Source organism: Prionailurus bengalensis, chromosome B3, assembly GCF_016509475.1.
Source record: "Prionailurus bengalensis isolate Pbe53 chromosome B3, Fcat_Pben_1.1_paternal_pri, whole genome shotgun sequence".
Classification (NCBI taxonomy): Eukaryota; Metazoa; Chordata; class Mammalia; order Carnivora; family Felidae; genus Prionailurus; species Prionailurus bengalensis.
The window spans coordinates 82559089-82583728 of NC_057355.1; the positions used below are offsets into that span (position 1 = coordinate 82559089).

Consider the following 24640-nt stretch of genomic DNA (forward strand, 5'->3'; position numbering starts at 1 on the left):
GAACCTCATGGGAATAAGTCTGGTCAGAAAGTCAGTGTGATAGCTCAGAGCTTGGATTCTGGAACAGAACTACTTAATATCTATTTAGTGGCTTTGTGACCTTGAATAAATTGCATAACTCCTCTATGCTTCAGCCTCTTTGTACAATAGGGAAATTCATAAAGACTCAATGACTACATAAGTTATTAGAAGAATAGCTGGTAGACAGTCATCATCCAGATATTAAGGATTGTTGTTTATAATACAAAATATGAAAAGCCTATAAAGCATTCAGCTATCATAATCCTAAATTGTGAAGTGTGAATATCTAAGGTGTGAATCCTCTTGGGGATTTAGAGGCAGATAAAGATGACCTGATTTGCTCAGTCAGTGCCTCTGGGGAATTGGGGTGCTTGATGCAAGATCTCCTTTAGAGTAAGTAAGCAAAGCTTTGGGGCAGCCAGACTCCGTGGGAAGATCCCTAGCTTCACTCCTGTGGAAGTGTTCACAGTTGTGCAAATGCAAGTGCATGAGCTTGTCTATATTTCAGTTTTCTCCTCTATAAAATAGAGGGTGTGGGAATCTTATAGCGTAGTGTCATTGTTAGAATTGAATACATTCCTGGCACATAAAAGGGCTCAATTAATATTAACCTGTTATTAGTTCCAGTCTATTTCCAAGTCTTTTATTCATTCGTATTTTTATTAGGCATTAATGATATGCATTTCAATCTTGTTTTCCCCTTAAATATGTTGATTACTTCTTTTTATAAAGCAATAGGCAGCAACCGAACTCAAACTCTGGATTTGTTGGAGGAAATTCTTTCACATTGTGAGAATCAGGAATCTTTCTGGGCTCTTCTTTTCCCAGTTGAAATTATTGTCAACAGTATTGTCAACAGTCATTCAGCTCCGTTTATCCCTTCTGCATGATAGAATAGAACTTCCCACCTGGTCAATTTTAGATAATACCATTCCATGCCTTTTTTTTTTTTTTTTTCTCTCTCTCTTTCCAACTGACAGCCTTTTACTTTATTCTGGGATAATTTTATCAGGAATATTTTTATATTCTAAAGACATTCCATTCAACCTTTAGAAAAGAAGCTTAAATATTTCATAAAACATTTCAGTGTTTGAGTTTTCTTGTGGCATCAGAGTTAAAACTGCCTTAAACCATTTCATTTTCGCTTCAATCTTTTTTCTAAAAGCACACACCATATCCTCCCTTCTGTCAATTACTTACACTGTGTTGGATTTTGTGGGTAGGAACATTGGTAAATGTGTGAGGTAGTAGAATCTAAAACATCTCTTTTAACTCCTTGGCATTTTATCTTGAGCCTCTGGATTTTGGGTAGCACATTAAGTATATGGATTACCTTTCCTCCCCCTGCCCCTGCCAAAAAAAAGGAAGGAAAGGTAAATTGGAAAGTAAAGGTGAATTGCATTGAGTACTATTGTGTAAAACTCTGAATTAGGCATTTCATATAGGAACTATGTATATATGAATTAACCGGAAATGGAAGGCTAAATATAGACATTGGTAGATGTACGTATAAAATCTCAATGCATACTTTTGCTTCTAAATGGAGTTCTAAGTCTTCCAGTTATCAGAGCCTAAATAAAGCTTCCTTGTGGGTAGGGTAAGAGGATTGCAATTACTCGTTGGTAGCCATCGCTAATGTAAAGATTGGCTCCAAAGCCTGTGGCGTGTTTTAAAAAATTAAGCCAGATTATTCTTAAACTCTTGGCTATTTATGGAGAAATGTGATCCCCTTCAGACCTACTGGTGGAATAAGGAGATAGGGGAATCCATACTAACTTACAGGTTTAGAGGTTTCCCCTTCCACATTGTCTCATCTGATGATCTGAGACAAGTCACGACTCCCTCCTCTGCATGCCCAGAGCCTCGGTGCTCCCTCTCCTCTCACCTCATGGCTGTGGGGGTACTTTTCTGATCCATCTCCCCTGTGGCCTAGCACCATGCTGCACACTTAGTGAATAATCAAAGCTTTTTGAGTGAATTAGATAAAAGATCAAATTAGAACTTGTTAATTAGGAATTGTTTTTTTTTTTTTATTTTAGAATGTTTATTTTCTTTTTTTTTTCTGAAATTTATTGACAAATTGGTTTCCATACAACACCCAGTGCTCATCCCAAAAGGTGCCCTCCTCAATACCCATCACCCACCCTCTCCTCCCTCCCACCCCCCATCAACCCTCAGTTTGTTCTCAGTTTTTAATAGTCTCTTATGCTTTGGCTCTCTCCCATTCTAACCTCTTTTTTTTTTTTTTTTCCTTCCCCTCCCCCATGGGTTCCTGTTAAGTTTCTCAGGATCCACATAAGAGTGAAACCATATGGTATCTGTCTTTCTCTGTATGGCTTATTTCACTTACCATCAACTGATGAATGGATAAAGAAATTGTGGTTTATATACACAATGGAATATTACGTGGCAATGAGGAATGGTTTTTAAAAATCATTTATCAAGCCCTAGTTTTACATCAGGCCTTAAAATATATACATTTTTTTTGAAATCCTCATGTAAACCCAAGATGGAAACTGCTGTCCCTATCTTACAGATGAGGAAGTTGAGATTCAGCGACATTAGGTAGCTCATTTGGTTTATGATGGTGGTAAGAGGTGGATGGAGCCTGGAATCAAATTCAGTTTTGTCTGGTTGTAGCAACTGTTCTCTTAATAATATCCATACTGGTTCATGATGGGGGTGGTTTTTCTTCTCTTTTAATATAACTTCTTCTACCTTCATGATTAATCCTCATTTAAATGTTTTTCAACTTCCAATTTCTGCCAGGAACTTAGATAAATTGTTAGATCAGTTGGCCTCAGATAAATTGTTAGATCAGTTGGCCTCTCACGATTTCCTGTGATGCCAGTGAGGCTCTCTGGATTCAGGTTCTGAATCCACTATCTTCTGGCCATATGGCACTAGACAGGTCTCACCTCTCAGGGCCTCAGTCTTCTCACCTGTAAAACAGGTCGCAATACTACCTACCTCACAAGGTCTTTATGAAACTCAAACGATCTAATGGATATAAAATACTTTTAAAAGGTCATGGCACACAGTGAGGTCAGTTTGAAGGTTACATACTGTTTCAGCTAGCATCATTCAGATGAGATCATTCAGTGAATCTTTGAATCTTGGAATACTAAGAAAAAAGTAAATACTTTTTAATAAATGTTTACAAGATTCAACAATAGAGACTGAACAATTGTTTCATAAATATAGTGAAAATAGTTTACTTTTGTGATGCTCTTCAGATCCCTATCTGAACGCAGCTAATTTGATCTAGACGAGGTCAGACATCATGCTTGATTTCTTTGTCCACTGAGAAATGAGAATCTTTCTGGCGACACACACACACACACACACACACACACACAATAAAACAACAAACAACAAAAATAAATTAGCAGTTGAAGTCCTTGGCTGAACTCCTGAGAACTAAGGGCCTTCTTCTCCTGATTAAAATATATCAGATTCATCTATAATTGAGGCAGTGATAAAATGGGCTAATTGCAGCATGTAACTGCCTGCATGTTTGGTTGAAATTTTCCATGAGTTACAAGTGAAATTTACAGTGATTTTTGCTTGCAAACAAACAGACAAAAGGTGTGTGTTCCTTGTTAAGCATCTAGCCTCATCAAAGACCTCCTTTCAGAAAAATTAACAGAAAGTGAAGTGAAGGTGGAAGTGAAGTGAAGTGAAGTGAAGGTGGAAGCACTGGAAGTTTAGAGAATTTTGCCTCAGTGCCAAGACCGTGAGGCTGGGAAGAATTGTTGCTTCCCTTTCATCTGGGTCCTGTGACATGTCTCTGAGAGTACTATTGTTAGAGGTCAGTGTGGTGGGGCGAGAGAAATAGACTTCGGAGTGAAATGTGGGGTCAGGTCCCAACTCTGCCATTGGAAGTCACTCACCTTCTTTGACCCTCAGTTTCCTCATCTGTAAAATGACCAGAATCAGAACCACTCCACAGATGTGTAACAACACAGCATCTACTTCCTGTCGTATATGCCCCCCTTTCCCCTTTTAGAGAAATAGGTTTCAATATCAATTTGGTCTAAAAATTATGTAATTCTATAAAGAAAAATTACCTGCTAGGCTTACAACACCATAAGGCGGAGACTATGTCTCGTTTTATACTGTATTGCTATCTTCTGGTCCCATACCTGGCACCCAGGAAGGCTCTCCCTTTTTATTCCTGCTCCACATCACAGGCTTGCTGGAGGGCAACAGTAATCACCTCCACAGGTTTTATTTAACCAAACTAGGTTTGTGGTAGAAAGAAACAGGTAGGGACATAAAACAAATAATGGGCATTCTTTAAAAACATTTTTTTAATGTTTATTTTTGAGAGAGAGAGAATGTGAGTGGGGAAGGGGCAGAGAGAGAGAAGGAGACACAGAATCCGAAGCAGGCTCCAGGTTCTGCGCTGTCAGCACAGAGCCCAATGTGGGGCTTAAAGCCATGAACTGTGAAATCAGGACCTGAGCCAAAGTTGGATGCTCAACTGACTGAGCCATCCAGGTGCCCCAATAATGGGCATTCTTAATCTGTCATGAGGGTGTAGCTATGTGCAAGACTTGAGTGTAAATTTTCCTTGTGAATATGATCTTCAAATCTGAAAGTGTGTATTTGCACACACTTTTTGCTGCTTAGTCTTTAAAAAGATTGATTCTTTAGAAAGTTTAAAAGTAAGATTTTTAAGAAGCACTTCATTAAGGAACTTTTAAAATGCAAATGATTTGGAAGTGTGAAATGTGCTTTTCAACTGGTGGTAACAAGTCTAACTGCTTTCTGTTTCCTCTCACATTGGATGGCCAGGGTTTCTTCTGGGTGTTGAATCCTGGCTTGACTCTAGTGAAGAGTATACAGACTCTCAAAACATGTGTCAGATATGAATATGCCAAGGGACCTATACAAAAGGATATAATCAAGGGGGGTGGCCTGGGAGGATTGGAGCCTGTGGACTGAGTCACACTCAGTGCTCTCCTGGAGAGCTTGGCAGGAGTCAGAGAAGCGTAATGGAAATGGACAATAAGGAAACTCATGGTAGAAAAAGACAGGAGAGAGACGAAGCAGATAAGATACATCAACAGGAGTTTGAACAATGAAGGCTGAAATGTGGCCTTTCAGAAGTTTGTAATTCAGCCTGTAGCAATGAGTTGAGTGTGCGTAAGATGTGCTTTTGTATAGTGCGATGGCAGCATTGGATTGTGTCACGAAGAAAATCTGGTTTTATAGTCATCTTGGACTCTCAGAATAAGTAAGTATGAACTGAGAATATTAGAGAAACAAACAGAGGTGGGTCACATAATAAGAATAAGAACAAATTTGGATAAAGACAGAATTGTGATACAGGCAGAATATATTTCACAGAAACATCCAGGAGAGTGTTTCAACTCTTTATTGGTGGTAAATTTTTTTTAACTATTAAAATTAGTTGAATTGAGTAGGCAAGTGTTTACTCATGCTTTAAGTTCTGCTGAAATTTTTGCCTCAATGATGTTTATCTTTTTATTCTCAACAATGTCCAGAGGTGTGCTTTATACAGCGTAGGCACAATAAATATTAGTTAAAAAAAGTGAATGAGTGCCCAGTATTTGTTATACTAGGATTTGATCCTCATGATAAAATAAATAAAATTTTGTATTTTCCCCTGTGGTTTTTTAACGTAACCTCATTTTCCTTTATTCACACCACAAGGACTCTACAGAGCTTCTGAAAATTAGCATCAGATATTCCCTGCATACATCCAAATGTGAATTCTCTTGCACATTGCATGCCTGGTTCGATATACTGAGTGGCACTTAGCTGGTCTTTCTAAGAAGAGCATATCATGATATGGGGATAATACACAGTATACTGTCCATTACACAGTACACTGGAAAAGCACACACATAAAGAGGCTGGGAGAGGTGGAGAAACAGCAAGTGACAAAGGTGTCAAGGATTGGATGGATTTCACTTTCATCTGCCTTTATGATTTCTGTTTATGTTTTTGTGGCTACACATACTAGCAGGAGGGGAGGTGGAAAGCTAAGAGCTCCCTAAGAGGAAGAAGTGTTTAGCATTTTATTATAAGATTGCAGGGATTCTCTGGATTTCTGTTGTGATGGATGGAACTTTTAAGCACTGGAAAGAAGAGTTGAGAAAATGTGCAACAAATGAAAATTGGTGAGGTAGGGATATAATTCAGAGGAAACCCAGAGAGAAGCCTTGAAAAGGACCTGTTTCATCTGTATCAGACAGCCTTGGTTTTGTTCTCTGGCTAGGCTATGCAGAAAGATCATCCAGAAAGTTTCACCTGGGTCCCATGAGTTTGCCTAATCTGCACCTCATGGATTTCAGCTAACTCTGTAATCATGGTTCTGTTAGGAAATCTGTCACACATTGTTCAATACTCTTTGGCTACGACCAACCTTTTGTGATGAAGTACCCATGCGATCACATATACACACATTGTTTTGTTTGCTTGTCTTTTGGAGGAAGAGAAGATAATGAATAGTATATAACTGGTCATATTTCAAATAACATCTTTTACTATTTGTCTTCTTGGATTTAATCAATTCTTTCCAAAATAATTTCCTTCCTGACTTAATGTTCTCCCCAGACCAATTTGCAGATAAAACAACTCAAGTCCAAATTCAATAGTAAGTACTATTTAATGATATAAAGTACTATTTCATCTCACAATTATCAACCATCTAGAGTCTGGTATTCTGATGAGGCCCTGTAGATGTTTCAGTAAGTCCATTTGGCCAACAAAGAATATCTTAATTTTTCATAGAATTTAATTATGAGAGCATGAAGAATTAGGACATCAGTTCTAACACACTCTATCATTGTTTCTGCTCACAGATTTACTGTACATATCTGTAGGGATCTATGGTAATCATCAAGTCTGATAAGAATGTCTTATGTATTCTGAGTCGTAGGCAGTCTACCAGAAAGATGGATTTGGGGAGTGATGTTTAAAACAGGTGGGAGGCTCGACTCAAAACAGGGAGCCTAAAGTAGCATCTGTGTTAAAAGGCTCGAGTATTTGGAAGGAAATGAAAAACAAAGCAACTCTCAAATTTATGGAAATGTAGAAAAAGAGCAGACAAACTGATACCCTCAATCTATGAGAAAGGGCAAAAAGAATTACTTGGCATGGATTCCTACCATTAGGTGGATCATCAGAAAAATGCATTTGGTAGGGGAGTGCATTATTTGACATTCATGAAGCTATCCCTGTTGGACACATTTTCACCTCACCTGGAAGAAACACTTCTGAGTGATGACCAGAGGAAGTCTCAGTGAGGTCCTTAATTTGGGGTTGGAGGCCAGGACATGAGGCATGTTAAACAACCTTCTGGTTCCCAGCTCGGTCCATTGCAAATGCATAGGCCTTAGCTTCTAATTAAGATGACTCCAATATGATATTTTTTATTGGCTTTACCAAAAAAACTTGATTAGGCTAGGTTTTCAAAAGGATGAGTGTGATTATCGTTTGACCTTTGCACAATAGGGATAAAATAAGGAAAGCTTTGGGTAGCTTTTCGAAACATGGGATAGATACACTACCATGTGGGATGATTGGCTGAGCTCTGAACAGGCTGGCAGCAGTACCAGAGCATCGTGGGACAATCTGATGGACTCCAGGTGTACCGATTACCACAGCTCTTCTCTATCAACCTTTGACAGACAGAAATGTGTTTCTGAGTGTTACTTGTCTGTCTTCCTCTTTACCATCCTTCTCAGTCCCATTTTCTCATTTCCTAACAATCATTTTGAGGCCAATCAACTGCTAGAATTAAGGGGTTATAAATCTTAAACTATTATTCAGGAGAAACTTTAATAACAAAGCCTAGCTTCAGGGCATCTCGGTGGCTCAGTCAGTTGTTAAGCTTCCTACTTCAGCCTAGGTCATGATCTCTCTGGTCCCAAGTTCGAGCCCCGTGCCAGGCTCTGTGCTGACTGCCTAGAGCCTGGAGCCTGTTTCTGGGTCTGTGTGTCTCTCTCTCTCCTTCTGCTCTTCCCCCACTCACACTCTGTTTCTTTCTCTCAAAAATAAACATTGAAAAAGAAAAAAACAAAGCCTAGCTTCTGAGAAGCATGATAAAGAAAATGAATTTTCACCTATTCTTAATTTAGTCTCAGGATATCCTAAGTTAAGCTTTAAAAATATTAACCAAGGGGCGCCTGGGTGGCTCAGTCGGTTAAGCGTCAGACTTCGGCTCAGGTCACGATCTCGCGGTCCGTGAGTTCGAGCCCCGCATCGGGCTCTGTGCTGACAGCTCAGAGCCTGGAGCCTGTTTCAGATTCTGTGTCTCCCTCTCTCTCTGACCCTCCCCCGTTCATGCTCTGTCTCTCTCTGTCTCAAAAATAAATAAACGTTAAAAAAATTAAAAAAAAATATTAACCAAAATTAATCAAAAGGCAAATCTGAAGAACGGGTTAAGTTTAGTAAGAGAAATAGCACTCCAAGCCATTTCAGTGAGTACAAATGTAGAAGCTGGTCCTTGCTCCTTTTGACCTCCAGGTGGTGCTGTTTACCTAGACACAGAAAACAGGCGCCCAGCCCCATTTCTTTCCCTTAGGTTCATAGCTGGGCTTTCATTTTTTCAAAATATTTTCCGTTTCTACAGATGTGTTCTTTTAAATGGTCAATAAATTTTTATAACCACTATTTGAAAAATTGCGAGATTACTGTGATTTGTGCTTCCTAGCCAAGAATATTTCTTTATGTGCAGGACACACCCAGTCAGGTGTTTATGTTTTTGTTCACTGATCCCACCTCCTCTACCCTTCCTTGCTTCTTAGAACCCATGCTCAGGCACAGACAGTTGGGCTGTCAGTAGAACTCATCCAAATCCCTTTAAACACTTATGTGATTTAAAAATAGATATGTAGTTCAGTTAAGGCAACTCAACTCCATAGGCTTCTGAGTAAAGAACACCATCTTTACGGGAATGCTTTTATCCCCCAAATCCAGTGAGTGTTCCTAGCAGGCCTGACCTGATTTTTTGCTTTGGGGGGCACTTGTCAGACACCAGAAATGTTTTGATGATTGAAGACATCTTTACGAAGACATCTGACAATCCAATCCAAATTCCTCAGAAAAAAATGTTCCTAGGGAAAAACTGAGAGGGAGTCATGCACAATTTCTTTCCATTTTGATAGATTTCAGTGCTGGGAATCATGGAAATTCCATTTACAGTGTGGAACCAGAATGGGAGTCCAGTGGTATCAATTTTTACCATTGATGACGTTTGGGATTTTTTAAATTGCCTAAAGAAATGACCAACTAACATGCTTTTCTTGTCCTTTTCTTCCCCCTTCCCTTTTTTTTGTGTCAAGGGGTTTGTAAACAAGCTGGATGAATTCATTCAATGGTTAAATGAAGCCATGGAAACCACTGAGAATTGGACACCCCCTAAAGCAGAGACGGATGGCCTTAAACTGTACCTGGAGACACACTTGGTAGGCAAAACTGAGTTGCTTTTGCTGTTAGTAATGGGAGGATTTTAATGCACTGCTTATTTGTTTATGGGGAGTATCATTTTTATTTATCACAAGACATTATATGCTAATGAAACCAAGTTTTAATGGGGCAAACTACAGAAGCTGAAAATTTACAGGCATTTCAATATATTATGAAATCTAAATCCTCCATATTTCAAGCTATTTTTTTCAAAACTTTTTCCAGGAAGGTGAGTAATTAACTTAAAAATACCTTAGAAAATATACTAGACACTTGTTCTCTAAAGCTATGATTGAAGGCTTTCCTCTTCTTAAAAAATAAATAAATGAAAGAGATAATTTTGATGACCATTCTAAGCTTTCTAGAATTCTTGTAAAATTAATGAACCTCTCATTATCAAGAGGGTCTACATTATCTGTTCTACACTGGGTTATTTTAATAAAATATTTAAAATGATGATCTCCATCATTTTTGCTGCTATGTGGGTTTTTCAGCATATAATTAATACAACTGTCATTACACCCGTCCCTGTGCACAGGGAAAACCATGGAGGGGAAGTGGAAAATACTTGGATGAATATGCTTCTGAATATGTTAGAAGCAAGAATTATAGACTGGGGGACATTTGATGAACCTCATGAGGTTTTTACTGAATGCTTCAAATGGCCGATATCAATTATGAAGGGGTGGAAACCAAGTAGTGGAGTGTGATAAAGCATGAAGAAAAAGCACGTTGTCATAGGAAATGAAAATTCAAGCTTTAAGGATCTCATCTTTATTCCTTTCACCGATAGTATAAAATTGACAAAGGCAATGAACACGAATCCTTGGGTACCCAACTGTGGGGTTGATTTTCTGCCCCTCTTACACACTCAGAATTTGGATTGAATAAACATTGTGTAGGAGTCCTACCTATGCGTGAGTTCACAGGGTTCCAGAACGTTCCCTGTGATGTTAAATGAGAGAATGACAAAGAGGGAGGTGAGAGGGGGAAAGAGGGGAAAGAGAAAGAGGATGTTTTAGTCTTTTGGTGTTTGTGTTTTGCAGTATGTTTTATGTCATTGGAAGTAAAACAGACTCAAAATCCTATTGCTGCATGAAAATAGCTTTGTGGATGATAAAAGACACAAAACTATGTTTAAGAGGATGAGTGTATTGCTTCCATTTTTAGAGACCTGGGTTGATTGTGTGTAAAAATGCCAGTGACCCCAACCACCTCTCTTGTACATGGGTTTTTAAATATTGCCCTTGGTACTCAATTCCCTGTTGAGTAGAGCCTTGATTTTTTTTTTAAAGAGGGCATTTCAAAATAGCAAGATAAAGATATTCAGTGCTTTATAATGTAAATTGTATTAATTAGAATGTCAACTTTTCACTGGCATTGTTCTGACAGAAATTCTAATCTGTGTTTAAACAGGAGTATATGAACTTTATTTCACATTAAGTGTGCTGTCTTAATTTCTCTTGATTTAATATTTTATGGAAAACACACATTTAGTTTTTGAGGTCCCAGAGGGCATGGGGACATACAAAGTGCTTTAACTCTAGGCTATTTATTGAAAGCCAGGCTAGAAGAGTATGAACCAGGGTCTCCCCTCTCTTCAGGAATTGAGCAACATGGCCTCTTTGTAACCAATGCACTCTCATCATTCTCAAGTCCCCATTACAGAGTGCCTTCCTTAGCATCCCTTTGTTGGCCTCAGCCTCATTCTAGCCCTAAACTATCTGCTAGAACTTGCTGTAAGAATGGAATATTCAAGGTTGCACTGTCCAACATGGGAGCCACTCACCACATGTATCTGCTGAGCGCTTGAAATGTGACTAGAGCAACTGAAGAAATGAATTTTTAATTCTAATTCACTTGATTTAAATGTAAATTGCCACATGTAGCTTGTGACTACTGTATTGTAGCCTTAATAAGTTGCAAAACTCTTTGCAGCTAACCATAATGAATTGCACGTATGTGTACCTGCCTCATAGTGACAGTCTCATCCAAAACATGAGCCCCATCATCCTCTTTACACCCTACATTGGATCCACAGCAAGGAGTCCTCCTTAAAATGTTTAGCTCTTAAAGAATAATTTTTTTGTTGCCTAATGATCAACACTTTCTTGAAATGAGTTTTCTCTACTATCATGTCTAATTATATTGGTTGGGATAGAGATAACATAGGAACATCTTTATCTCTGCTTTGCAAATAGTGAGGGGCTATGTTCTCCAGCTCTGCTCAGTGAGTCTTAAGTCATAGTCACAATTTTGACTTGCAAAATTATAAGCAATCCTGGCCAACAGTTACTGATGACTTAGTGTGCATGGATCACCAGTGATACTTAAGGACACTTACTGAGTCACCGCTGTGCTGTGTGCAGTGTCTGTTACTCTAGATACAGCCTGTTGTTTAAATGTCTTTCAAACAAACCCTGAGTTACTCTGTGTCCCTGAGGACAATGTCTACATTGTCCTCCTGATCGATACTGTCATTTATATTTTTTATTGTATTTCCTTACTGTGGTGCTGAGTTAATATTAAGTTATTCTTTTCAAAAGAAGGCAAAAAATATATACAAGTAAGAAAGTATACAAGTAAGCCCAGAGATTTATATCCTTGAATTCAGCTTGTGTAAGGCATTAGTATTCCTTAATGAGTGGGCCCGTGGTATTTGCAAGATTATCCAGGATGTAGAGATAGCTATACAGGTTTCTTTAAACACCTTTATAGATTCTATAATTTAACATTAAATCAGCAGATGTGCAAGCCCTTGAGTCCAGTGTCTTCCCTGGTTTAATCATGTGTTAGAATAGTTGGCACCCTGCAATGATCATTGTAAAGAAAAACAAACATAAAAACAATAACAAAAGTTGTACATTTATATTTTGATGTTTAATTCAATTATTTTCCATGACGGTAACCAAGGGTTTTTACCAACACAAATCAATTAAAGCTTCACAATACCTTTATGAGAGATATGAAAGAGCTTTATTTTAACTGTAAGAAATACTGTGAAATTGCGATGATACATCAATGATTTTCCATGATAATTAATCATCTGCTTGCAACCTGGCTGCTCCTTTCAAAAATACAATTCCTGTCTTCCTTGAAAATGACATTCTCAGGAAAATGTCATTCTGGAAAGGTATTCTGCAAGTAGTGAACATCCCTCTTCTTTGAAAATCACTTTCAAAACAGTATTGTATACATATGTTTTTGGACAGATTCCCTTCTTCTTCACCTCTGTCAACTTTTTTTAAAGAACTTTATTGGAGTATAATTGACATGTAATAAATTGTATGTATTTAAAATACATATGCCTACAAGTTTCAACAAACTGACAAATGTATGCACCCATAAAACTATCCTCACAACCGAGATAGTGAACATATCCATCACCTCCAAAAGCTTCCTCCTGACCCTTTGTAATTCCTTCCTCCTTTCCCTCCTGGCCTTTCCCTAACCCCTAAGCAATCACTGATCTGCTTTCTGTTATTATGAAGATTATTTTGCACTTTCTAGAATTTCACATAAAAGAAGTCAAACAATGTGTGTCCTCTCTCTCTCTTTTATTCTCGTCTCCTCTCTCTCTCTCCTTCTCTCCCTCTCTCTCTCTCCTCTCTCTCTCTCTCTCTCTCTCTCTCCCTCCCTCCCCCTCCCACTCCCATTCATCTGGTTATTTTTTCACCCAGCATACTTTGGTTTCTTTCACCCAGCACACTTATTTGGATGTTACATATTTCAGCTGTTTATTCATTTTGATTGCTGAGCAATATTCCATTATAGAGATTTATCACATAAATCTTCATCGACAGATTTTGGACCTTTAGGCTGTTTCTCGTATCACCTTTTTTTAGTGGCTTAAGAAACAGAAGTTACCAAAAGCTACATTTGACTGGATGCATCATAAATAGAAGAATCATAAATAGTTCTGGGCAGACTATTTAGATTTTTTCCTTTAAGATAATTTATAATATCTTAGTGTGCTTAAGAGTAAAGCAGCAGAGAAGGACAGCAACTTCTCCGTCTAGAGATTTCATTTCATGTCCATTTGCTTCTGAAAACATAATTCTGATCTCCCAAGTGGTTTTTATGTATGCCTAATTCACCAAATGGGCACCATATCATATGAAACCAATTGTAGGAAAACAGGCCAATAGATTTTTCAGTATACAGCCAATCAGATATCTAGTTGGAGAAAGCAAAGTCTAGCTGACCCCAGATAGCTGTGTAAGAGTTAGTACAAAGAACTAAGCACAGAGCCTGTATTAAACTTGGGAGATAAATTTGCATAGGTGGTACCATGTCATGTTGGGCAAACATTAGCCAACTACATAGAAATAGCATTAGAGAAACAATATTCTTCATTCAGCTTGATGGATGAGAAAACATGGGGGAAATAGTGGTGATGAGTTCATGTATATCAAGCACCTGTGAGTGCCAGGCAGTTATGTAGGTACCAGGAATACATGATGAATGAGTTTGGCTTCTTCCTCCCAGGGATTTGCAATCTGAGGGACATGACCATAGATAAAATGTAGTCATCTATAGAGCCATATATGATAAATGTAATATAATTTTTTTAAGTTTATTTATTTTGAGAGAGAGAGTGTGTGTATGTGCACATGGGCAATAGTGGGAGGGGCAGGGAGAGACAATTCCAAGCAGGCTCTGTGCTGTCAGCATAGCACAGAGCCTGATGCAGGGCTTGATCTCACAAACCATGAGATCATGACCTGAGCCGAGATCAAGAGTCACACGCTTAATTGACTAAGCCACACAAGCACTCTGATAAATGTAATATAATTTTTATCAGTCAACTTCTTGCAGGAGACACAAAGTACTCTTAGGAGCACAGAGAGAAGTTTTATTAGTCCTTCCTGAGAGTAAAGAAGGCTTAAAGAAGTAATTGGATGTAGACCTCACAGGACATACATGATTTGCTGGATAGAGAGGGGAGGAGAAGAGATGGAAGGAAATTTTATGGGCAAGTAAGGAAGGTGTGGTGAACCACGTCATGTGGCTGAGAACCAGGTTGAGGTTGATGGTCAGATGGTGAAGGAGACTGAGTGTCTTTTTATTGGATTGAACATTTCTTTGGGAGCAAAAGGACTAAGTGACAGTTTGATTTTATTTTAAAACAGGAGAATGACATGAATCAAATGTAAATTCCATTAGGTTAGGGTCAGTTTGACATAGATTAACTGGATGAGGTCCATGGCTTAGAGATAAAATAACTATGGGGATAATAGAAAATGTATTTGAGTATAATATTTGAAAGATAAGCTAGTGCAGACAACATTATCAATTTCTTTAATGTGATTTTTTTTACTTACTAACATATGAATATAACACAAAATTCTAAAGGTAAATAAAAGAAGCTAGTAAAAAAGTAGAAAGTCAAAAGTAAGCCTCCTACCTCTGTTCACCCAGTTACCAATTCTCTTGCTCTGAGGCAACCAGTGTTACTTGTTTCTTTATAGTCTTTCAGAGTTAGTCATGGTATCTGAAAACAAATGCATATGTGTACTTAACTATGGTCCCTTGGTTTATGCTAACAATAATTCAAAATCATTAAATGTAGAACTACTTTATGCTTTTGAATGGCTGCATAATGTTCCATTTATGAATATGCCATAATTCATTTAGCCAGTTCTTTATTGATGAAAACATAGGTTGTTTGTAGTCTTTTTAAAAATTTTAAACAGTGCTTCAGTGCATATCCTTGGATATTCATCATCTTGTGTTGTTTTAAGTATATCCTTAGAATAAATATCTTACATATGAAATTTCTGGGTCAAAGTTTTGCACATTTAAAATTTTTATGTCTTGCCAAATTGTCCTTGATAGAGATTGTACCAATTTATACTCAGCAAGGCATGAGAACGCCCTATCTGCACATCCTTGATATTGAAGTATGTTATCACATTGGTTGATCTTTGTTCCTTTGATAGTTACAAATGGCAACTCATTGTAGTTTAGTTTGTATTTCTTGTATTATAAGTGGAGTTGAGTACCTCTTCATATTTTTAGGAGTCATTTGTGTTTCTTTTCTGAAAACTGTTCATATTCTTAGCCTATTTTTTCTGTTGGGTCATTGGCTTTTTGCTTCAAGATTTATGGGACCTTTGTATATATTAAGGAAATGAGTCCCTGGTCTGTGATGTGAATAGAAAGTGTGTTAAAAATATGCTATTTTTGGAATTCTGTTCCAGAAGAACCCAGATATCTCAACAGTTTGAGGAATCCAGGCTTTGGCAGACCTCAAAGCCAGGCTGATAAGCATGCAACAGGTCTCTCTACCCATGGCAAAAGCATGTTCAGATTCCAGTCCTGGAAAGACCAGTGTATTCCAGGGAGCTTGCTTACATAGGCATGGGTGGAACAAAACTAAGATCAGGGAAGCTTTTGTAGAATGCATGGAGTAAGTGATGTACAAGCCATGAGAAACCTGGAGAGGATGTGAGTTAAGGTCAGGTGGGACTTAGGTAAGAACAGAGGAGAGGGGATAGATTAATGAGAAGGGGAAGGATCATAGTTCTCTTTTTGATGCTGTCTCTTGAATAGTTAGAAACTTCATTGCCAATGTCTATTTCATTTTTCCCTAGTCTCCCCTAATATCCTCAAGAACACCACAGCAAGGCCTGATACCCCACAGCTGACAGAAATCTGACCAAGACTTGAATGTATTGCAGAGTGTGGAAATTGGCAGGAAGCTTCTCTGTGTGGAGTGGGACTGAATCTCTATGGCCTTCTGGGGGTGTGTGAAACCAGTGAATGTGAACATTACGAGGAGTTTTTACATGGGAAAGAGGGGGCAGATGTTACAAGAACTGATTGACCATCAGGGGCATGTGCTGAAGGTGGACTTTCATGCAACTGCTGATATTATATTGCACTCTAGTTGGAGAAAAACATTATATTCACTGGAGAAAATTCAAGCCATATAAAAGAGCATAAAAATAAAAGTAAAAAGTCTTACCCTCCCTTAGATAACCCACATAAACAGTTTGTTCTATATCCTTCTGGACCTCTTTATGTAACAGTGCATACATTTTAAGAATTTTTAAAATTCATATTATACATACTGTTGAATGACTTGCTTTTTGTGCCTAAAGATATCGCAGTCATCCTTCTGTCAGTACATGAAGATCTACTACACATTTTCATTTTAGCAGCTCCTTAATATTTTATTGTGTGGATGTACCACAATTTATTTAATCATTCCCATCATGATGGCCATTTAAGTTGCCTCCTTATGTATGCTTTTACAAATAATACTGCAATGAACATTCAGTTTTTTGTTTTTTGGTTTTTTTAATTAGTTGGAAATCTTCTTGTTGGCCCCTTAGTGTCTGTCTACAGCAGCAGCTCAGGCCACCCATGTGATGAGAGTCTTCCATACTCTTAGGGAAGCTTTTGCCATAGGTCTGGAAAAGTGGTAGGGTCCATGTTGATGTGTATACAGAGGTTGAGTCTGTGTTTATAGGGGTAGCTTTTAAAGCCCACCTTCTAGAACTTAGTTGTTTATTTTAGGATTGGTACCTGCAATTTGAGGTGGCTACCACAGGTGGCACAAAAACACCAAATCCTGCAAACAATGCTTCTATCTTGGTACCTTTGAAAGGTTTGAAAATATTTCCTTACTGTGCCATTACCCTATTTATAAAGACAGTCTGGATTAAACTGCTAATGTTCCTGGCTAACAAAATCTCCACACAGATACTTCCATGCATGTATCATCTATATTTAGAACTTCATGTTACCTTGTTTTATTAAATAGTTTTCATTTGTTTCATTTAAATAAAACAATATACTTCTCACAGAGCTTTTAGCCATACAAGAAAATTTCTCAAAATACATTCAGCTGTTTTTCTTTTGTTTGCTCTCCTGTCTCTGTCTGCTCCATTTTTCACTGCTCGAAGTTAAGGGATGATGGGCTTCCCTTTTTCCCACTTCCTGGTGCCCACTGCTCCCTGGCTACCTTTCTCTGCTGAGATGAGAGGCAGTCCTGGCCCAAGAAAGCAGAGCTTCACAAGACCAGCAACTGCCACTGTACAGCAGCGGCTGTATTGCTCAGCTAATGGGAGACAGTCGGTTAGACTTCAAAAGCCCAAGCTGTGTGAGTTTGGCCGCCACTTCCCTGAGCCTTGCTGAGCAGAGCTGGTGGCCTCATAGGAGCTTTGAAGTTCCATTTGCTTGTTCCCCTTGATTCCCATCAGTTTAAGGTAACTAGCTGAGAGTTTAGTAGGGAGCAGCGTTACTTCTCTTTGGGGGATTTAAAATACTCAGCTCCCAGCCTTGAGTTGCTTCCTTTGCTGGCTTGGGAATGGAAAAGTCTGTCGCGAATTTGTAAGGATGCAGGCATTTTTAATTAGATGTGTGGGGACAGGAGGCTCATTTTGGACATGTAAAAAGTCCTGGACCACATTCCTTTGCTCGTGTAACTAATTCTGTACCTCTAGGAGACATATAGCATTGTCTTCCATTTACGGGTTAGGAGTCCTGAATTGCTCACAGCACCTGGGAATGTACTTTTAACTGAACTCGGTTTAAGCACTTGAGCCATAATACCCAACACTTCTCATCATTTTGGAAATTGTTGGTGGCAAAACATTTTACTAATTTATTATTTTGTTTATTGCTCTTTTTAGGATGTAATGACTGTTTTTAATTAGAATGCCAGGGAAACACCACATTTGTTAAACACTCCCTGTTTAGGGCAGTGATATACTAAGGGCTGAAGAGAAATTTTGTAGACTGGCTTTGCACTATGAGGGTTCAAACACAGGCTGCTGGACACTGGACAAAAGCCAGCGCATGTCTGAACTCAGCTAAGTCAGGGTGCTGTCACCTATCACCTCTCTTCCTGGGGAGACACATGTGTACATTCTATTTACCTACTGCATGACATGGAATTTTGGACCCTTGAAGCAGTTTATCCAATATAAGGGATATTAAGGTAAGAACTTCAGGCCTGAAATAGATCTGCCGTATCTACTGAGGATTGTTGCGAAGACCAGATAAACATGTTGTATGTGAGGATACTTGGTTCATTTCAGGGGAATCGTGAGCATTTTCGTTGGAGACATGAGAAGAATATGTGGCAGGAGAAGTTGGATTTCTTCCCGTCCACCCAGACTGTCACCTACTTGAGGGGACGGCTTGCGTGTCTCTTTGCTGTCTCCTCTGACACCCAGCCTGTGCATAATAGGTACTAAAAATATCTGCTGGAGGAATGAATGAGCATTTGTAAGAGCAGTGTTACAACCATTACAGGCAGCAAATTATAACTAATATTGTAAATCAGCAAACAATAACTGAGAATGTCTGCAAGTTAAATTATTTCCTCTACTATTTCCAAACCAAAATGGACTCTGGTCACAGAGTTTTCTGGGTATTGTCTGGTATATTTGTGACAAGAGAAAGGCCTATAGAGGGAAAAAAAAATTGGAATGCTTTCTTCTGTTTTCAGGACATAATTCATTTCCTTTGGCAGAAAACACAGGAAAATAAAAATGTTAACTCAGATATTAGAAAGATTTGAAAAAATTCCACAGGTTAATGTTACTGTTTCAAAATACAAAGAATAAATGACTAGACAGGATGTTAATGATTTGACATTACAAAATTTATTAAATTTATTTTTAAAGCAGTTTGGTTCCCCCTCTCAAACGCACGAAGCATGTGGGAGTTGGAATAGATCTGCCCCAGGCTGCCAAACAAATTTTTAATGGAACTGGAGTCCTTCAGGGATTGTCCTAAATCCACATAATATTCTTAAGTCTTGGTGTTTGCACTGGGACCTGTATATTAGCAGATGTACATGTGAATAATATACTTATATCCATCCATCACCTTGGTGACTCCACATCTGTAGGGGCTGCTGCACATCAATTATTCCACTGCAGGGGGTTGAGGGATATTTGGGCCAGCATTGACCTCTTTTTCAATCAGAGCCTCAGAGCACTGTGTTCTGGAAGTCAAATGGTCCCTTTAGACAGAACCTCTGTTTGAGAATCTGTTTGGCCTAATGTGGCCATGCTAGGAAGTCAATGTGATCACCTGTGCCAGGTGTGAAGGTGGCATCCAGAAGAGCAAATGAAAATTTGCTCGCTAAGAGGTACTGTCAACATTTAGGATCTCTCCCATGTATCTAATTCTCGCATAAGATATTAGCAAGTCTATCAGAAAAGAATGTCAACCTTAGTAAAACACATTTACCTTCCACACACACAGAAAATGCAACTGTTTGTTTGAAAGAAATTGTGATTTGTTTGAAGAGCTAAATTCACTTTCGAATGCTTGGAAATGTTTTTATTATCTGAGGTTTTAGGAAGGGAGTCTTCTCAGGGAGAATGAGGATTTTTGTCTTTATATCTTAGTGCTTCTTCTTTTTTTAAGGAAAACAAAATTTTTATAATGCTTATATTTTTTATCATAAACTTGGCATTTTTTCCCTCAAGACCACATAGAGCTTTTACATTTTTTAAGCTTCTGATATTATACCTGGAGGTGTGTTGCATGTTGTCATAACTGATAAATCAGTTGCAAATGTAGCCACTTCGTTTTGTTGGGGAGATATACAATTGTGGTGGTGGCTGACCATTTTTTTAATTATATGGTAAGTACCATATGATGAGAGGGTAAAGTTGAATTGATGATTTAGGCTATCTCAGCCAGGGTACAGTTTACATGGTAATTACACTGGGATCATCTAAGTGTAATTGGCAAGTAATTTTGTAAGTGAAGGAACATGACAGCTCATTTACATGGTGTTCACTGAGTAAAATTTGGGGACATTTATCAACCACTTTCAAGTGAAGAGTGACTATACCAGTATCTCCCAAAGTGCCATACACAGTTTGAACGCTACATGGAAGGTTTTTGGTACAAATCTTTATTTGTTCTGCGAACATTCGTTAGGTGTGTCCTGTGTACCAGGCACTGTCCTAGGCACTGTGGATTCAAAAATGAGTGAGAAGGAACTCGAGGAACTCATGTATGGGAAGCAAATGCATCGCCAATAATTAGCCAACATTGCAGTAAGTAGAGTCTTGAGGTCTGCACAGGTACCGTGGGTGCTGAGGAGAATGTGGAAGCCCAGAAGGCAGAAGAAAGTCAGGGAAAACTCGCTAGAGAGATTGACACCGGAGATAAATCTTAAAGGGTGAGCAGGGCTTAACCAGGGGAAGGGGAGGACTGTCCCTGCCAGTCTTCGTCAGAAGTAGCAGCAAGACCAGAGTCTCAGAGGAGCAAGATGGCTGGTGTAAGCTGGAAACTTTAAGCAGTTCAGGCACATTTCAAGGCAGCCATTAGACCTGAGAAGCAGACTTGGCTAGCATTCTAGAAGACCCTATAGGTCATGATAGAGAAAGGACCTTATCCTGCAACGCTGGGAAACCATTAGAGGATTTTGAGAGAAGGAGCATCTTTTTCAGAGTTGTTTTCGGGGCAGGCCATTATGTGTAAGAAGATGTTTTATTGAGCTATTACCATATGCCAGGCTCTGTTCTAGTGGTAACAAGGCATTTGTTTTCCACAGTAACCTCATGAAGTAGGCACTAACATTTCTCCCTTTTTCCAGTTGAAGAAGCTGTGTACCCAGAGGTTGCCCAGAGTCACACAGTGGGTGATGGAGGAGCTGAGATTTGAACCCAGGCTGTCCATTTCCAGAGTTTGTGCTGTCACCAGCACCTACATTATGTCATGGCCTCCTTGACACAATTGCTGGCAACTGACTGTTTATAAGATGCACATCTTCCATCCCTCATTAGACTGTGAGCTCTGTGCGGCCAGGGGCTATATTCACCTAATTTACAACCACATCCTGCATGCTTAGGACAATGTCTGCACCTTGACAGGCATGTGACAAATAAGGAATAACTGTAGTTTTGAGGGACCATGACAAAAGATTGTTGAAGTCATCCTAGCAAGGAGTGATATGAAGGCCTGAATCTAAGGCAGTGTTAGTCAATATGGAAGAGTTGAGGTTGGGGAAATAAATTGGCAGGACTCAGTGAGTGATTGGACGTGTGGATTTTGTTGGCATATTCTCACGATGTTTCTGATTTCCAACTCCTACACTGGAGAGATGACTTGGCAAAAGAATCTGAAGCAGAGGAAAGCTCGTGCTGCTTTTCACAGAGCTCTTAAATTCCTGAGAAGAAATGTTGCGGACTCAGGATGAGAAGTTAGAAGAGACTTCCCTGGAGATAGTTAAAAATAGAATGAACACATCTGCCCAGGATGGTTGAGGGACAGAGCTGCTCTAGGGTAGATGAATGGTTAGATGGCCTTTGGGATTCTTCCCCCTTTGAAAATTTTCTAGTTTAGAATAAATAAAAAGTCTCCCCAGCCACCTATCCTTAGCTGCCTGGCTGAAAGATAAAATCAAAGTGTCCAAGGACTGCAAAATATTGAGTCCAAATGCCTGGACTGTAGAGAAGGAAACAGAAGCCCAGAAGGGTTAGATGATTCACCCAAGAGCGCACACTTGAGGCAAAAGGAAGCCCCAAATCATTGGCCTCTCAGCCTGTGCACCCTCTTCCCAAATCTCAGGTAGCAGCACCGATCTTTTGGTGCCTGGTATGGGCAGGCCTGTGCTGGATGGTGGCACTAAAGCAAAGAGAACGTGATTGGTGTCTGCACTCAAAGAGTTGATAGAGCCTCAACAATAAGTGCTACTTGTCACCTAAAGATGGCATGAAGTACCATTTACTACACAGCACATTTGGAAAATAGAGAAAATGAACTTAAAAGTCGTAATGATTTCTCTTTAGTTCCACTTATTTCTGGGCACTGCTTCAGTGCTTTACAATCATTGTCTCTAATTCTTACAATAACCTAGAAGTTAGTGTTATTTTCATTTATGTTTTGTAAAGCTAAAGCACTGAGAACTCATTCCGTAAGATTAGACTCTGTTACCTGCAAGTTCTACCCTGCGCAAATGATGTTAACATTTTGTTGTGTTTCCCTACAGTCTTCTGTTCCTGTGCACTGGGACTATTCATTTACAAGCTATACTGTTACCATAGATATAGTTTTGAATCTTCTTTTTTGGCTTGTAATGTGTTCCCTTCTGTGTACTTTTCACGTTATTTCATAGTCTTCATTTGAATGGCTGTATAATATCAAGTTTTTATAAAGTTTTTTTTTTTTTTTAGGATTTTTTTTAAAGTTTATTTATTTATTTTTGAGAGTGAGAAAGCCTGAGCTGGAGAAGGACAGTGAGAGAGAGAATCCCAAGCAGGGCTCTGTGCTGTCAGCACAGAGCTCAACTTGGGGCTTGATCTCACAAACTGTGAGATCATGACCTGAGCTGAAATCAAGAGTAACCTTAACTGACTAAGCTACCCAGGCGCCCCTAAGGTGGTTCTTTTTTCTTTTCTTTTCTTTTAATGTTTGTTTATTTTCGAAAGAGAGAGAGAGAGAGAAAGAGAGAGACAGAGCACGAGTGGGGGAGGGTCAGAGAGAGAGGGAGACCCAGAATCCAAAGCAGGCTCCCGGCGCTGAGCTGTCAGCACAGAGCACGATGCCAGGCTCAAACCCACAATCCGTGAGATCATGACCTGAGCCGAAGTCGGACGCTTAACTGACTGAGCCACCCAGATGCCCCTTAGGAGGTTCTTAAGCAAAGAAGTGTTTACTCATAAAAATCTTTCAGTTCTTGGCACATGTGGCATTTGGAAAGTATATTTTATATTTTGAGGACCAGATGATCATCGTCTGTCGATGGCACTGGGCAAAGGAGAAGAGGAGCTCCCAGGCTCGGCACAGGGGAGAGTGGCTTTCTTCCTCAGCAGGAGCCTCTGTGGGAACGCAGCATGGTAGTAGGCATAGCTCAGAGTGGAGCCTGGGCAAAGATGGCCTGAGGCAGGTAGCAGGTGACTTTTTAAGCCTCTGCTTTTTCTGACTGAACACACATTCTTCCTCCTGCCCTTGTAAAAAAGCAAGTTTTCATTTTCTCAGGGTAGTAAAAATCTTTTGTGTGAAGAAAAAGTGTCATCAAGTGCCTTATTCATCAGCATATATACCATCTCTTTAAAATGACAGTGGGAGTAAAAGTTCATCAGTTCAATATGTCTTTCACATTGGGAGACTCCTGACTAATAACCTCTGGTATTTATCATCAGAACAGCCAAAGAACTAAATTCTGGCACATGCTGCTCTCACACACTGAGAAAAACTTAAAAAGACAGAAGATTTTCTCCATTTTTTTCTTCTTTCATTCATTTAGAAGAAAAGCATACCTTTTTTTAATTAAAAAAAATGTGAGCATGCAGAAACATCTGGCCTCTATTACCATAGCAGCCTCCTAAATGGCCTCCTTGTCTCCAGTCTGCCCTTTCAAAATCAACTCTACACAACAGCCAGAGAGATCCTTCTAGAACACAGAACTACACCAGGCATTCTCCAGTGTTGCTGACATCTTCTTCCCCGACTCTTTCAAGGCCCTTGGAGTTAATTACCACGTGTAGCCACAACTTCCACCTCCCCTGCTTGTACCCTGTCCCGGCCACACCAAGCTGCTTATGGCTCCCCATTTCCTGCTACAATAAGTGATATGTCCAGGCCTGCATACATTTCAGTCCTTTCTCCACAAGGTCCCTGCAAGGCTCGGTAGAACCTGGCTCCCAGCTGGGGTTCCCAGAGCACATATCAAGCCTTTACCACACTCCTTTGGAATACAGCCCACAGTCTTGGTATCTCTCACAGCATAATACTCTAATTAAAAAAATAAAGTAAAATAAAAATCTCATTTGGCAGGGCATATCATTCATTTTGCTTAAGGCCCACCATTCTCTAATTCTCTAACCAAACCATAATTCCACATTTATTCTATGCTGGGTCGTATGAAGCTACTGGCTTTTTAAATTCTCTTTTACCCAAAAAGATTATACGCTGCTTGTGCCAGGATAGTGTATTGTTACCTTTTGTATCTATAGGCCTGGCAAAGCCTTTTCAATGAAATATCTATTGTGTTGATTTATGCTTTAAAAAAATACCTAAAATTAGGTCGGGAAAGACTCAATAACTTATTTTTGGCCTCTCTGATTGTTTACCAACAACCCCAAAACTCATGGACCTCGATGGACCTGGCAGACATTAACAGTACTTCATTGGATGATTGAAAGTCTATGTTCATGATACATGCTGCTAAGGCTAGCAACTTTGTATCTGTAAG

At 39.2% G+C, this 24640-nt stretch overlaps 1 protein-coding gene across 4 annotated transcripts in view; it reads left to right on the forward strand.

Moving 5' to 3' along the window:
- AKAP6 (A-kinase anchoring protein 6) overlaps nucleotides 1-24640 on the forward strand; it is a 480061-nt gene that overhangs the window by 223557 nt on the left and 231864 nt on the right. For all 4 annotated transcript variants that reach the window (XM_043555958.1, XM_043555961.1, XM_043555960.1 and 1 more), the window contains exon 5: nucleotides 9342-9464. In XM_043555958.1, the coding sequence (XP_043411893.1) occupies nucleotides 9342-9464 (123 nt within the window). The remainder of the gene's footprint in view (nucleotides 1-9341; nucleotides 9465-24640) is intronic.